Source organism: Penicillium angulare (genome assembly GCF_028827245.1).
Source record: "Penicillium angulare strain IBT 27051 chromosome Unknown utg000004l_segment0_segment0, whole genome shotgun sequence".
In the NCBI taxonomy this organism is placed as follows: Eukaryota; Fungi; Ascomycota; class Eurotiomycetes; order Eurotiales; family Aspergillaceae; genus Penicillium; species Penicillium angulare.
Window position 1 is genome coordinate 7,020,723 of NW_026623163.1, and position 15,089 is coordinate 7,035,811.

Below are 15,089 nucleotides of genomic sequence, written 5' to 3' on the forward strand. Positions count from 1 at the left end.
CCATAGCGGCGACGAGGACGACGCTGAAAATCTTCATAGTGGTTGTTTTGAGAGAGGTTAACTTCAAACTTCAAGTTGAATGGTATTTGAAGAATATATTTGTGAGATTGGGTTCTCACGACCTTCTAGTCATCCATACATAGTAGTATGTATACATTTACTAAACTCACTCACAAACAGAGATCTGGCCGGTGTCGGAGGCAAATTCGAATACTTCCAAGGTTTCTGTAGATTATCCTGACTCGAGAATCTCAAGGTCTACACTAATTGCAGTAATTCCGACGAGTGGTATGAGCCCCTTCTAATTTATATCAAATCAGATTAGATCCACACTTTACTTTGATCAGATAGTGCATTCAAGCCTGGGTCGCCTGAAAGACCCACAGTAAGACAAACAACTAAAAGGGGAATCTTGTCGGGTTTAGAGCAACGCTCACGACCCATGTCGCATTCGACTTGAGGATTTTTCAAAGTTTGAGTTCATATCTGATCGGATCACTCGGTTAGCTTTGAGACAGAATTGGAGAGCCAACGACCCTGATGGAGTTTCGTTGTAGCATTGTCATTTCGAGTAACCCATCGGCAATGTCGTCTATATCCCATAGCCCTGAATGCTGTCCAGACAGGTTGTATCGCTTATCAAATGAGATGAGATGAACAAGTCTTTAGCACACGTCCAAATGAAGTGGTTTGCTGTATATGGCACGAATGGGTACTCGTGCCTCGAGGAAGGACAATATGCCTCGAGGAACAGACCCTGCAAGGCTGTAGGTTAATCACTGGCGAGTCAGACTTTTTTTATCTAGAATCCTTTTGGAACCCTTTAATTAATTCTCTGCCTACAAAATCTTAGAAAGTCGATTAAATGCCAAATCGTTTATTTTGTTATTGTATACAAACCGCTTATAGCGGAGGTTCTCCTTCCACTGCCAGTGGCTATCTCCCAGTCGTTATCTATTTCTATGATGCATATAAAATTAATGCTACGCTTTTGTAAACTAGGGATAAATTATTTTCCCAGTATGCTTGGCTAGCTTTGGAAGGAATCTTCACGCACGAGGAAAAGAGTTTGCCGTCTTTCTTGACTAACTGAATATCACGATGAAGATATGGTCTCTCTCCATGCTGTTTCTGATCGGCTTTGAGAAAGCAAAACGCCCATAGCCAAGATCCAAAACTTTCTTCCGTGACTTTGAGCAACTCTGAAATAGTATATAGGACGTTTGGAAATTTTGGATTCCCACGGGGAATAATTGATGAGAAAGACAAATCGCCAGCCTGTATAAAATGCTCGATTCCCCATTCCATGGTTCAGAGCCAAGTCCAACCTCCAAGACGCCGTAGAGTTGCTTAGGGCTCTTAGGTGGGTCCTTCCATATAGCCTATTCCGCCCGCTACCCGCTTTCACTCTCGGCATAGAAGAAACAACTCCGAGTCTCCCTCGGAAGCTACTTATATCATCTCCACACCCCAGATCCGAACAACCATCCAGTTCCAACAATCACATAGCACTGGAAAATACCCATCAAATCTACAATGGCCGCCCGCAATACTTTGCGCCGCTCCCTCCTCTACGGTACGTCATGGCAAAGCTCCAGTCGCGATCGCGTCTTCCCCGCATTTTTGCGCAATGCCGAAGCTCCCAGCTCAGCAGAACTAACACGATTGCCACAGTCCCGGGCTCTTCGCAGCGCTTCCTCGACAAGTCCCGCTCACTAGCAGCAGACTGTCTCACCTATGATCTCGAAGACAGCGTCACCCCGCACAGGAAGGCGGAAGCTCGCTCCCTAGTGCGGAGAGCAATCGACCAACCAATCCCCAACCAAATCCGTGAACGAGCAGTACGCATCAATTCCGTAGACAGCGGACTCGCTCTAGCCGATCTAACAGAAGTGGTAAGCAATCATTCGAATATGAATACAATTACAAATTCACGAAATAAAAAAACACCCTCTAACGAAATACAGCTCCAATCCCCAAACCTAACTACAATCGTCATCCCAAAAGTCAACTCCGCCTCAGACCTCACCTTCGTCACAGACGTAATAACCCACACCCTCTCACAACATCCCACAACAGGCACAGAAAGAACCCCAATCTCTCTCCTTGCCCTCGTCGAATCCGCTAAATCCCTCACAAACCTAACCCAAATCACATCCTCCACGCCCCTCCTCCAAGGCCTAATCTTCGCCGCAGAAGACTTCGCCCTAGACTTAAGCTTAACGCGCACTCCATCCCTAACAGAATTTCTTTTCGCGCGCTCTGCAATCGCAACAGCCGCTCGTGCCGCTGATCTGCCTTCAACCATTGATCTGGTCTGTACATCTTACAAATCCGATAAGGGCGATGGGTCCCCTCCACTGGCGTTGGAGGAGGAATGTCGCGATGGAAGACGATTGGGATTTAATGGGAAGCAGTGTATTCATCCTACGCAGGTGAAGGTTGCCAATGATATCTTTGGACCGGATGCTGAGGAGTTGGTTTGGGCTGTTAGGGTTGTTGTTGCGGATGAGAAGGCTGCGGGGCAGGGGAGGGGTGCTTGGACGCTTGATGGGAAGATGATTGATGTGCCTGTTGCTATGAAGGCGAAATCGATTGTGAAGAAGGGGCAGGCGTGCGGGGTTGATGTTGAGGCGTTGAGGAGGGAGTGGGAGCATCAGGAGCCTGAGTAACTAGGGTTCTTTTGGGGAAAGCTGGATTTTTAGGTTGAACCTTGAAATATACATAGGCCTAGTGTTTGATTATAAGTTATCTTTTTATTAGATCGCTGTCTACTTTAGATCAATGGTTTACTTCTCTAAGTTATCTGAGTATGAAGGATTGGCTACCTTGGCAAGCTAAAAAGAAAAATACTACGTGTAATGTAATAAGTCACTGGTCTTAGGAGATGTTCATTTATTGATGCAAAGGGTATTTGTAGCTTCGCAAACTTAGGTCACACCGTGTCATTGATTCGTGTCTAACTCCTCGCGTTTAAGAAGTTGAATCTTCCCCATAACAAGATTAGCTTGTCCAGCCTCTTGCTCGGCCGCTTCCTCCTCTTCCGCAAAGGTCCTGGCAAGTGACTTGTCATAACTTGATGGGTCAATACCAAGAATGCCCCCGACATAGCCACCTCGTTCCCCAGGAACGCTAAACTCTCGAAATAGGTATCGCCATTCGTTGAGCCACGCCTTCACGGCTTTACCGATCTTATCTTTGCCGTTTTTGGAGTGGTGGCCGGTACCTGTTATCGCATAAACGACACGTAGTCCTTCACGTGCGTGTTTCAGTAAGATCTTCTCCAGATATTCAATCGCTTCTTCTGGGTGAAGACCATGAAGGTCAACGTAGAGTTCTTCGGCTGTGTCATCCAGGCCTGCCTGGACTATGTGCTGATTGCGTTCTTCATACAACTGGCGCGCAGCTTCCCGGTGACAACGGCGCATAGCATCATTCTCAGCCTGGCCTCGGAGAGACAAAGCTTTGGCTGCGCGGGCATCATTACGGTTCCATGCTTGAGCGGCGCTAATGGAATGTTAGTCAACTATAGATTGTTCTAGAATGCTTTGCGGGAGGAGAAAGTATACCTCTGTAGGAATTTGTTTCGTACGGTCCCGTGGCGAATGGCTTCCGTACGGTACTTAATGTATTGTTGGTTTGCACGAGCTCCGGTCTCGAGCCAAGGAATATTCTGCGGCGCCTGAATAGACTGAGCAGCTGCGCTGTTCTCACGGCTCTTAAGGTCCTTGTTATTCTTCGAGTTTTTGCCCTTTCCAGGCGCGGACGATGGAGACATGCGCACCACATCTGCTAAAGATGATGGAATGTTTTCTTTATTCAAACCGTCGCGATTATTGTGACCGCCTCGCTTTCCATGGTGCTTCTTCCCGGCGTTCTTTGCACTGACAGCAGCGAGGGTCGGGAATGCATCGGGATCGTCGACAGAGAGAGCAGCAGGGTTAAGTTCCCGGTTTTGGTGACGACTGCTTGGACGGGAGTTGGGACGTCCTAAATGTGTCATGCTGCCGTTACGTCTGCCCATACCCGGGTGAAGACCAGGCGGGAGATGTTTACTCCCCTGAAGACCAGACAGATGGCTTGGGTATCGAGTTCCATATTGGTTTCCCCACTGCTCCTCCAGTGATGTCGATGCTTGTAATGGCGGGAACGCATCAGATCCACTGTCTACCTGGAATGGTGAACCAGTAGGGGGTGAGGTTGGCCGGCTACTCCCTGATACACTTAAGTTGGAGACGAGGGTTGAGGGGTCATGCGAAAATGGACACCCGTCACCAGCCAGGCAATTACCCATGACCCAGTATCTGATCGTATTTGTTAGCTTTCAAGGCCGAATTTTTGAGGGTATTCATATAACAAAGTAAAGACTTGACTCACTTGCACAAATGGCTTGTCAGATCATGGCTAAAACGACAATCGGCGCGAAGACACTGCCCAGTCGAAAGCCAGTACTTGCAGACTACGGGGCTTCGACCATTTCCCGATGGTGTCACAGGTCGGCTTTGCTCCATAACCATGGACTTGCCGACTAAGACCTGGCCATCGTCGGTTTGCTTGGTGAATAGTTCAGTCTCTGTGTCCTGCGAGAGAGCTGCGATAGTGGCCCCAAGATCATAGCTATTCGATTCCAGCGCAGCTTCGATTTCATCATTTGATTTTTTATCGCCCAGAACGGTGCGCAAAATATCATGGGGGCTCATATCCGGCACAAATTCCGCAGCCGTCGCGCTCAAGGCTCCTGGGACGCTCAGGCCGCCAATAGACGAAGTGACACTATTTGCATCGTCTGCCACCAACCAGTCCACATTACTGTCATTGCCGAAATCGCCATAATAATCGAATATTTGGCTCTGGTCTGAGAACTCGTATGCGTTTAGACTTGGCGAATGAGGTATCGGCTGAGCGAGAGCGAGTCGAGGAGAGGGCCGCGGGGAGGTAAACGGGGACACGGTTGAGGATAGCGGAGGTCGGGAGAATGCCCCGCGCGAGCTCTGCACCCACGAGGTACTCCCAGGACTGGTCCCGAGATTTGACGGTGATAGAGGGGTCGAAGATCGCGCCATCTGCCATGGCGCTGGAGATGATCGACGAATCACAGTGTGACGAGGGGGAGGAGGTGATGAGTCGGGTAGTGTGCGATTGCGATGCCGCCATAATATGTCCAGGACCGCATTCTCCAGTGATGATCCGGTCAGCGATGTGTTGGCGCGCAAATAATCCTCCACCTTTTCCACCTGTTCCTCCTCATCCAGCGCTTGATCTTGCAAGATTTCGAGACATTTCTCTAGAAGTTCTTCTGAAACCATGATTATGGATGTACCCGAGGGCGCGAGAGGCAGGTGTGTAGCCTGTCGTAAAGACCCGGCGAGGGGGGTAAAAGGGAGGAAGGAAACGGAGGTGAGAGGACAAGGCCCCGCGATATGTATGATCCAGATCTAGGCTTCGAAGAGGGGTGTGGAGGGCGTTCGATAGACGAATTATGCGGGAGTGGGATTCGTCAGATAGCGCGATCCATATTCTTTGATAGTGTTGACAGCGACAAAGGGGGGGGGGGAAGGGACAACAAAGGCTTAAGAGACAGGGGGTAAACGGGCAGAGTCGATGTGATTACATCGCATAACCAGCCCTGGAAGTAGATAGAATTGAGATCAAATATAAAAAAGGGAAATTATCAACATAAAAAGGATGGGGGAAGGTAAGGAGATCAATGGGAAATTGGGTTTTGTAGATTTGGGTTTGTTTTGGGAAAGAGAAGACACGGGGGTGGCTAGTGTTACAAGGGCCATTCAACCCCCCCACATAGATTCTCTACTACATAGTACACATCTGGAGTAGATCTCATATTAAATACCAGGAATTCTACACAGAGAGAAGATAAGCTCTTGTGGATTAAAACTATATCAATAAATAATATAGTAACTGAATAAATAATAACCAACAAGAAAAACAAAAGTGGAATCTCTGTGCTCAAGCTATGTACTCTATGCAGTCAATGTACATGACTATGCGCCCCATATAACAAAGATACATACCAAACAAAGTACCAAAACATCTTCAGATCATTCATGAACGATATCTAGACCAAACCATCGAATGAGAACATTGAACTTTATAAATCTTAAACTTACTAACCATCCAAACTACTCACTACCAACTGCATCCGGTTGGATCCGCTATAATGTGAGACAGCTACTTTACCAACTCCGACTTGGCTGATATTAGGCCCCCCCCACCCCTGAACCTTAAGGGCTGTGTGGAATGCCCGCTTAATTCTTGCTTCTGTTGATTCCTAAATCCTGGGAAGCTTTCTAGTCTTCTTCTGCAGGTTTCATTTATATCGTCCCGCCCTAGACCCTGCTTTTAGAGCTTTGCCATTGTGCTGTGCTTTCCCGCCTCCACAACCGCCGATCGCCGCCCAAAGCTCCCTTCTTCCCCCAGATCTCAGCTCCTGCACCTTTCAATCACCCTCTTTGTCTTCCAACCATGCCTGCGGACTATGAGTCCACAGCGCGGGCATTAGCGGTCTCGACATCGCCAGAAAACTCTCCTACTACCGATGAACAACCCCTCTGGAGTCGAGCGGGCAGACGAACTTCGACCCGACCCGACCAAGCAGGCGGCCTACGCGGTAGAGTAGTCAACAAAGCTAAGGTGTTTTATCGCCAAGCGGAAGAACGATGGGAACGCATGACATTTTGGCAAAAAGTCGCATTCTATGCCGTATCGCTATTGACTGGAGCATTGGGGATTGGATTTATGGTATTGACGGGCAAGATATTCATATGGCTGGGCCCGGTCGCTGAGCGATGGGAGAAGTCCCCGCTTGTCGCGTTTGTGCTCTGGCTATGTGTCTTTTTTGTCTCATTCCCACCATTATTAGGCTGGTCAACATTTGGAACAGCAGCTGGGTTTATCTTTGGAGTATGGAAAGGGTAAGTCCCGAGTGAAACCTGGAGTGTCTATTTATCTTCCAAATATCAGACAACGTCATAGGATACAGCTTCATGGACAACGCTAACTGGGAATACACAATAGATGGCTGATTTACGCCACGGCTACCGTTCTTGGGTCCACCGCCTCTTTCTATGTATCGCGCACCATGCTATCGAGATTCGTTACTCGCCTGATGGAACATGACAAGAGATTCGCTGCCTTGTCGCTGACTCTGAAGTACGACGGGCTGAAATTATTATGTATGATTCGCCTGTGCCCTCTACCATATTCCATTTGCAATGGGGCGATTTCGACTTTCCCCACCGTCCAGCCCTTGACATATGGACTGGCTACTGCCATTATCAGTCCAAAACTGTTGGTGCCTGCATTTGTTGGCAGCCGGGTACGCCTTCTTACCGAGAAGGGTGAAGAGATGAGTGCAGGAGCCAAAGCTGTGAACATCATCAGCATTATCATTACTATTGCCATTGGAGGAGGTACTGGGTATTATATCTACCAAAGGTTGGTTTTCGAATTTTCATTCCTTTTCTCTTGAGTACGTGGCTTATTTTTCTGTACAGAACTCTCGCCCGTGCAAAGGAACTTGAAGCCCAAGAGCGGGCTGATATCCGACACTCATTACGAGCGGATCATGCCGCAAACCGTCCTCATGGCCGATTCACTGATGACGATGACGCCGATGCCGCTGCTCAAACACTAGCGCGAGACGAGGAAGAACAAATCGGGTTTGCTGATTTGGACGATGATAATGTCGATCTTGATCTTGCTCTGGTGGATGAAAATGACAGTGAAGATGAAGGTGGCAAGAGTCGGTGGAAGCAGTCTAACCGGGCATCATATCATGATAATTTCACGGATAATGAGTCGGATGGTTTCGCAGACGAAGGGGATCAGGCTTTCGGCCTTCATAGCCATGTTCAGCGTGATACATAGCTCAGCATGGGGCGCTAACGCTAAAACTACTAGTGGCTACATGTACATGATGATGATGTGATATGTAATAATCCAGTACAGATTGCTGATGTATATAAGTAAATCTATGTGATTGATCTCGGGTTTATGCTCAGAGTTTGCTGTGCGCACAGTATTGCCATTCGTCATGAGCCCTCAGGCTGCGTTCTCACCATGGCCATGTCCACGGGTATAAGCAACCACACACTAGTAGATATCCGGGGAAGGTAGGGAGTCTAGGCACTGGGTCTCGGTCGTTGGCAGATCTATATCTATAGTTAGAGCGAGGTCACAAACATGCAATATAGTAGCATCAACTTATGCCAGATGTCTACTGTTCTATGCTTGATCTAAGCTTCAAGTTGTAGTAGCGATGATGGCAGAAGAATGCCCGGAAGCGGACTGAGAAATACGCACTGTCCCGAGGGATTGACGACCTCCATCGGTCGGCTTCGCTTCCCCCTCCCATATTGTTCCGATATATAAGCCCCTACGACAAATTGAACGGCAGTGCATGCTGGCCCAGATGTCAATCGGTGAGGGTCTTCAGGTTAGATTTGCGGGGGGTCTTGGATCCTCGATAGTACGTGTTCACTAAATTGATCGTCCTTCTCCAATTTTGAACTCCCCTCCGTTGCTCCATTCGTTCTTATCTACATGCAAAGATTTTAATCCAACGCCACAATTCTCATACCCATGCATCTAACCCTAATCCTAGTAGATTACCCATCGTTGCAAGCCTTTTTGATAATCTCTTAGCCCATGATTACGATTCGAAGCAACATGATTGAACATGGGAGGTCTTGACGTTTAAGATATTCCCCTCATACACCACACACCCCTCTTTCCATACAACCAAGATCAGACTGGTGCGCATGATATTCAGGTCTTGAATGAATGGATATGAGCCTCGCGTCTCCATTGGGTCCACATTCAGACAATATAGAAAAACAACCTCGTTACAACTATATACCGTTGAATATGGGGGCATCTATGAAGATTCAAGCTGGCCAAACCGCCTACATCAACCAGGCTGTTTCAAATGGGTATTCCAATGAAATATCACAGGAGCAGGTACTTTTAACATCTCATCCAGGAGGAGTCGAACTTGAACGACCTGTGAAACGGCTGCGCACATCAGACCACTCCACATCCCTTCTTCCATCGGCTCCTCTAAATCCCGAGGCTCAAAGCCAACCTTTGACGCCCAAAGTGATTGACAAGCCATCTCCAATCGAAAGATATGCTACAAATTGGCTGAGTGAATTTATGCGGCGTGATGGCGAAGGTATCAACACACCCGTTTCCTCGACTTCCGCCTCTCTTGCATCCTCGTTCGATCCGAGAAAATCCACATCTGCCCCCACAACTCCAGAGCAAGCTTCGTCCACACCGGTCTGTGTTGAAGGCATGAGTATACTACAGAGTGGAAAAGTTGATATAGATAAATGTCGACCTCGTTCATCTATCCCTACCCGGCTCTCGCCCGCCTTATATGGCCGACAGTGCGTAGCATCCGCCTATGCATCTCGACTTGATCCGTATGCGCTCCATCCAAAGGAGCAGCAAGTACTGCAGGACATTCTCTGTCATATGCACTCCACGGTCTATTTAAACATAAGAAATGGCATTCTGCGACTTTGGACGCGAAACGCGATGGTCAGCGTCACCAGAGAGGAGGCTCTGGGCTGTGCAAAAGACTACCGGTGGATGAACCTCGCTTCCTTTGCGTATGACTGGCTGGCACGGTATGGATACATCAACTTTGGCTGCGTCGAGGTTCCAATGCCTCTGGTGCCTCCGAGAAGAGGGAGGCGTCGTGAAGGACCCGTCATTGTTGTCATAGGAGCTGGTGTTGGCGGCCTTGGCTGTGCACGTCAGTTAGAAGGTCTTTTTCATCATTACCGCGATGCAGAGACTTCCCCGCGAGTTATCGTTTTGGAGGGGCGCCGCAGAATCGGTGGAAGAATTTACTCTCATCCTTTGCACAGTATGAAATCAGAAGACCTGCCATCTGGACTCGTGCCGAAGGCAGAAATGGGAGCTCAGATTATTGTTGGTTTTGATCGTGGCAACCCCCTCGACCAAATCATTCGAGCTCAGTTGGCTCTACATTACCATTTACTTCGTGATATCTCCACCCTCTACGATATCGATGGTACTCCTGTTGATGAAGGGGAAGATGCCATGGATGAAAAGATCTACAATGATGTGTTGGATAGGTCGGGTTTCTATCGTCACAAGGCACTAATCGTTCCTACTGCAGGGGGTGACCGTGACTTGATTGATACTGGTCGTGATACGACTATAGATGACGGTCTGACAGTTCGTCAGTACGAAGAAGCTCGCCGTGCAGGTACCACGCATCTTCTTGTTCCCACCAAGCGAGTTCGAAGACGTCGAGGAGCGGGTCACAAAACAGCAGAGGTTGAGCCTATCAATGATGCATCAGGCGATATCGTGGATCCTTCAAAAGATGACCCTGCTGGTTTGACCTGCCAGGCGAATGGGTGGAGATTAAATCCAGGTTATTCCGCCAAAGATACGCTTGAACTAGATGGTGTTGCGACTGCGACCCCTACCCAGACTCTGGGAGCTTTCATGGATGAAGGTGTGAAACAATATCAACGCATGCTTCCGTTGCGACCCAAAGATATGCGGCTCATGAACTGGCACTTTGCAAATCTTGAGTATGCCAATGCCACCAATATAAACAACCTTAGTCTGTCCGGGTGGGACCAGGATATCGGTAACGAGTTCGAGGGAGAACATGCTCAGGTAATTGGCGGCTATCAGCAATTGCCCTATGGGTTATATTCCTTGCCTACTAAGCTCGATGTCCGCACAAATAAGATTGTCAAAAGTATCTCATATGACCCGCTTGGAGCTGGCAAGCGGAAATCGGTCATTCAATGCGAAGACGGCGAAAATTTCATGGCAGACCACATTGTTTTCACAGGTTCCCTCGGCGTGCTCAAACAACGAACAATAAAATTCAATCCTCCTCTCCCCGATTGGAAGATGGGGGCTATTGATAGACTAGGATTCGGAGTTATGAACAAAATAGTTCTGGTATTTGACGAACCATTTTGGGATACTGAACGAGACATGTTTGGACTTCTGCGTGAGGCAACAACCCGCGACAGTATGGTGCAGGAAGATTACGCGCAAAATCGCGGGCGATTCTATCTATTCTGGAATTGCATGAAGACTACAGGACTGCCCGTTCTCATTGCTCTCATGGCCGGTGATGCCGCACTTCAGGCCGAAAAGACGCCAGACAAAGATATTATCACTGAGGTCCTTTCTCAACTGCGAAATGTCTTTAAACATGTACCCGTGCCGGATCCTCTTGAAACCATCATCACTCGTTGGGCATCAGACAAATTCACATATGGTAGCTATTCCTATGTGGCAGCCAACGCTCTTCCTGAGGACTACAATCTTATGGCCCGACAAGTGGGCAACCTTCACTTTGCAGGCGAAGCTACCTGCGGCACACACCCAGCAACGGTCCATGGAGCATACATATCAGGCCTCCGTGCTGCCGCAGAAGTCATCGAATCAGCCGTGGGCCCAATCGAGATTCCCAGCCCTCTTGTTCCGGAGAAAACAGCGAGCAACACTGCCCCTGCTCCTGCAACTCCGGCCCCTACAACTCCCAAACGTACCATCACCAAGCATCCAGACATAAGATCCACCCCATCTCACTCTAAAGCCAAATCAAACCCCCAACCACAATCACAATCACAACAATCCTCTCCTCCAAACAAAGAACCCTCAGTACTTCCAGACAAACTCCACCGCGAAGCATATGATCAAGCATTGTGGGCAGCCATCCATTCCGAGCTCGGCGCACCACCTCCCCGCCCTCAAAAGCTCGGTCTAAACCCTTTCCTTCTTTACCAAAAAGACTTCTGGTCCATATGCCGCGACCAGTGCGACGATGCTCGCCGCGTATCATCAAACAAACCCACCGCCAAAGCTAGCCGTAACGAGATCCGACACGCTCTCGGCCAGATGTGGCGCAATGCATCGGCCGAAGAGAAGAAGCCGTATCTAGATGAGATTGAGGCGAATCGTGTACATAATGTGCAAGCCTTGCAGAAATGGGTGGATACCGCCGCAAAATGGGATGAAAGATCTTTCGAGGTCAAAAATCGATGGTGTGGTGCTAATCCGTTTGAGCTGTGGATTATGCCGGGATCTGCTGAGTGAACTGCGCGGTCGCTATTTTGATGATATGAGTTATGACTTTGATTCTTATCTGTTATGTCAAAGTTTTGCTCTGTTTTTGCCTTTTTTGCTTCCTTTGTCTGATAAGCTGAAACGAAATTAGGATTTTTAATGAGATCTAGCTCATGTAGCTAGCCATAGAAGGATTATGTACTATTAGTTTACTTGTCTACATAGAATCTGAGAGACCAAGAGTTCCCAGAATTATCTTTGATTACCCCGAGGCAGAGTTTATAACTAAAAGGACTTTGAAGACACCGATAGACCGAACTTGGAATACAAGGAATGAAATCTTCATCAAAGGAGGTTACTGTATCAATTGGTATTGAACGATTTGGTCTATTTCTATTCTATTGGCAGCGATTACATCAATAACGAGCCGGTTCAACCAACAGAAGGTCTAACATGCAAACCTCGCAGCATAACCAAAGCCAAAAAAAAGACAGACATAAGGAAATCCGTGAACCATGAAGAAAGGAAATATGCCCGGGGAATTGAGGTTGAGAAGCAAATAGATTGGGCGAAAGGTGTGACCAGACAGGCTGAACGATGTACTCCGAGTGATTTGAGGTTATGAGATATTGGGTATGTTTAAGGATATTGAGATTGGAGTACAGGGAGAGGTAATGGAGGAGGGGAAGGAGAAGATGATGGACGTGTTCAAATTTAGATCTTTTCCTTGGCAGGCTCGGGGACCTCGCCAAGTTCGGAGATGTACTTCTCGGCTTCCAGAGCGGCGACACAGCCGGATCCTATAAATTAATCAATGTTAGCGGCTGTCCATATAATATAAAAAGATGAAAAAAAAGAAGAGATAAACACATACCGGCACTGGTGATAGCCTGGCGGTAACGCTTATCCTGAACGTCACCACAAGCAAAGACACCCTCCACACTGGTGAAGCTGGTACCGGGCTTGGTAACGATGTATTGCTCATCATCCAGATCAATCTGGCCCTTAACCAGGGCACTGGCGGGATCGTGACCAACAGCGTAGAACAGACCGTTAGCCTCGACGATCTCCTCAGCACCATCGACGGTGTTCTTAACACGGAGACCAGTCATCAGACCGTTAGGCTTGCTCTCACCAATGACCTCGGTGGCAACAGTGTTGAAGCGAACAGTACACTTGGGGTGAGCGAGCAAACGCTCAGCCATAATGTTACTAGCACGGAGCTTGTCCTTGCGAACAAGCACAGTAACAGAGCTACCGTACTTAGCAAGGAACATAGCCTCCTCAGCAGCGGAGTCACCACCACCAATGACGTAGAGAGGCTTGTTACGGAAGATAGGAACAGCACCATCGCAAACAGCGCAGGCACTGATACCGTTCTGCCAGTACTTCTCCTCGCCGGGCAGGTCGAGGCGGCGGGCATTGGCGCCAGTAGCGATGATGACGGCGTCGGCGGTGCGGACGGGCTCGCTGCCAGGGGCATCGTTCCACTCAGTCCACATCTTGAAGGGGCGAGAAGAGAGGTCCAGCTTTGAGATGGTCTCGGTGATGATCTCGGTACCAAAACGCTCGGACTGCTTGCGCATGCTGTCCATCAGCTCGGCACCACCGATTCCAGCGGGGAAACCGGGGAAGTTCTCGACGTCGGTGGTGGTAGTCAGTTGACCTCCGGCGGCGGTGCCGTTGGCGAGCATACCCTCGTACAGGACGGGCTGGAGTTCAGCGCGAGAGAGGTAAATGGCAGCAGTGTGTGCGCCGGGGCCGGAGCCAATGACTATAAAGGAAAAAAAAATAGTTAGTATTGAAAGACTTCTTTTGTGGTTGTAGTTGATGGTAGCAGGCCAATTGAGTTGGTATACGTACTAACGACCTTGGAGTGCACCATTCTGGCGGGTTTTATAGAATTGACGCGCGCGGGCGTCGATAAGGATTGCGAAAAGACCGAGGGAGGAGGGGGAGGTTGTTGATGGAGAGTTGTAGCGGCGGCAGCGGTAAAACCGAGGGAACGGAGAGCGGCGGGAAATCGACGGAAGGTTGAGGAAAACAGCTTGAAGGTTGTTCTCGGGAAAGAGGGAGAATAATATAGGGGAAGAAAAATGAGGGGGGTGGGCCTGCTAATGAGATCAGAGCAATTCTGTGTCTTTCCAATCATCAAATTAATCATTTCCCACGTCGAGGCCCCTCGCTTTCTAATCACCGAGCACGTGATGTGGCCGAGACCCGCTTACGTATCTTCAGGGCTAGAGCGGGCAAGTATATCCATGGCTTAGTATTAGTGATTGTTCTTAAAATTGATAGAAAAAGGATAGCCTTGTCATGGGGAGACTAGAGCTTCCTTTGTTGATTAACTTAATTTACGAACAAGAGTGCTTTCCAGTGGTGCCTCCAATAAACTTGGTTGTATAGTTCATATGAAAACTTGAACTACAACGGCGAGTCCCGATCTTGAATTTTCGGACCGAAATACGGGATTACGTTATATCGACTGCCCAGGTGTTCTTTGTAGGAGCCGCCACTTAAATAGCATCGTGCAATTTTTGTTAGAGAGAGTTTTCAGGTGTAAATGGATAGTAAAGAAGTAGAAACGCTGTAAAAAGAAAAGTACTAATCTATATCAACGACAAAGCCTAGACATCAAGACAGGAAGAGATAAGCTTAGATGTCTTAATATCAAAGCATATTTTGGATTTTAACGGGATTCAAGCTTGGCGGGCAATGTTGAATGTTCCCAGGCGTCGACAGACTGCTTCCATTGCGACTTTATCTCTGTAACTACTATGCGCTCGGCTCCTTCATTGGGCAACTCCGAGTCCATTCTTCACGATCGAAAATGACGTGCAATAATTGCTTTTTCAAGCCTGAGGTACCTAGCCATAATCCTGTAGGTACATGGCAGATATCTAATGCAGAAGTTTACTCTTTATGTATGGGATTGCATAACAATTTACCATTTTGGTGAATGTATCTACTATATCCACCCCAGGCTCGTCACGGAT

The 15,089-nt window shown here is 48.3% G+C and overlaps 5 protein-coding genes across 5 annotated transcripts; 3 read left to right on the forward strand and 2 right to left on the reverse strand.

Moving 5' to 3' along the window:
* Positions 1-1,536: 1,536 nt before the first annotated feature.
* On the forward strand, positions 1,537-2,672 carry N7478_006513 (HpcH/HpaI aldolase/citrate lyase family protein; the record flags this gene model as incomplete). The annotated part of the gene is made up of 3 exons (XM_056922727.1): positions 1,537-1,576; positions 1,675-1,895; positions 1,968-2,672. 3 exons carry the CDS (start codon positions 1,537-1,539, stop codon positions 2,670-2,672), a joined length of 966 nt encoding a protein of 321 aa, XP_056780764.1.
* A 273-nt stretch (positions 2,673-2,945) lies between these two features.
* On the reverse strand, positions 2,946-5,306 carry N7478_006514 (CCCH zinc finger and SMR domain protein; the record flags this gene model as incomplete). The annotated part of the gene is made up of 3 exons (XM_056922728.1): positions 2,946-3,507; positions 3,570-4,304; positions 4,378-5,306. 3 exons carry the CDS (start codon positions 5,304-5,306, stop codon positions 2,946-2,948), a joined length of 2,226 nt encoding a protein of 741 aa, XP_056780765.1.
* Positions 5,307-6,483: 1,177 nt separating this feature from the next.
* N7478_006515 (TVP38/TMEM64 family protein) lies at positions 6,484-7,887 on the forward strand (the record flags this gene model as incomplete). The annotated part of the gene is made up of 3 exons (XM_056922729.1): positions 6,484-6,932; positions 7,036-7,455; positions 7,515-7,887. 3 exons carry the CDS (start codon positions 6,484-6,486, stop codon positions 7,885-7,887), a joined length of 1,242 nt encoding a protein of 413 aa, XP_056780766.1.
* Positions 7,888-8,886: 999 nt separating this feature from the next.
* Positions 8,887-12,123, forward strand: aof2 (putative lysine-specific histone demethylase Aof2; the record flags this gene model as incomplete). Its single annotated transcript, XM_056922730.1, has 1 exon — positions 8,887-12,123. The coding sequence occupies one exon, from the start codon at positions 8,887-8,889 to the stop codon at positions 12,121-12,123; it is 3,237 nt and encodes a 1,078-aa protein (XP_056780767.1).
* Positions 12,124-12,807: 684 nt separating this feature from the next.
* On the reverse strand, positions 12,808-13,978 carry trr1 (thioredoxin-disulfide reductase TRR1; the record flags this gene model as incomplete). The annotated part of the gene is made up of 3 exons (XM_056922731.1): positions 12,808-12,893; positions 12,968-13,867; positions 13,957-13,978. The coding sequence occupies 3 exons, from the start codon at positions 13,976-13,978 to the stop codon at positions 12,808-12,810; spliced, it is 1,008 nt and encodes a 335-aa protein (XP_056780768.1).
* Between the last annotated feature and the right edge of the window lie 1,111 nt (positions 13,979-15,089).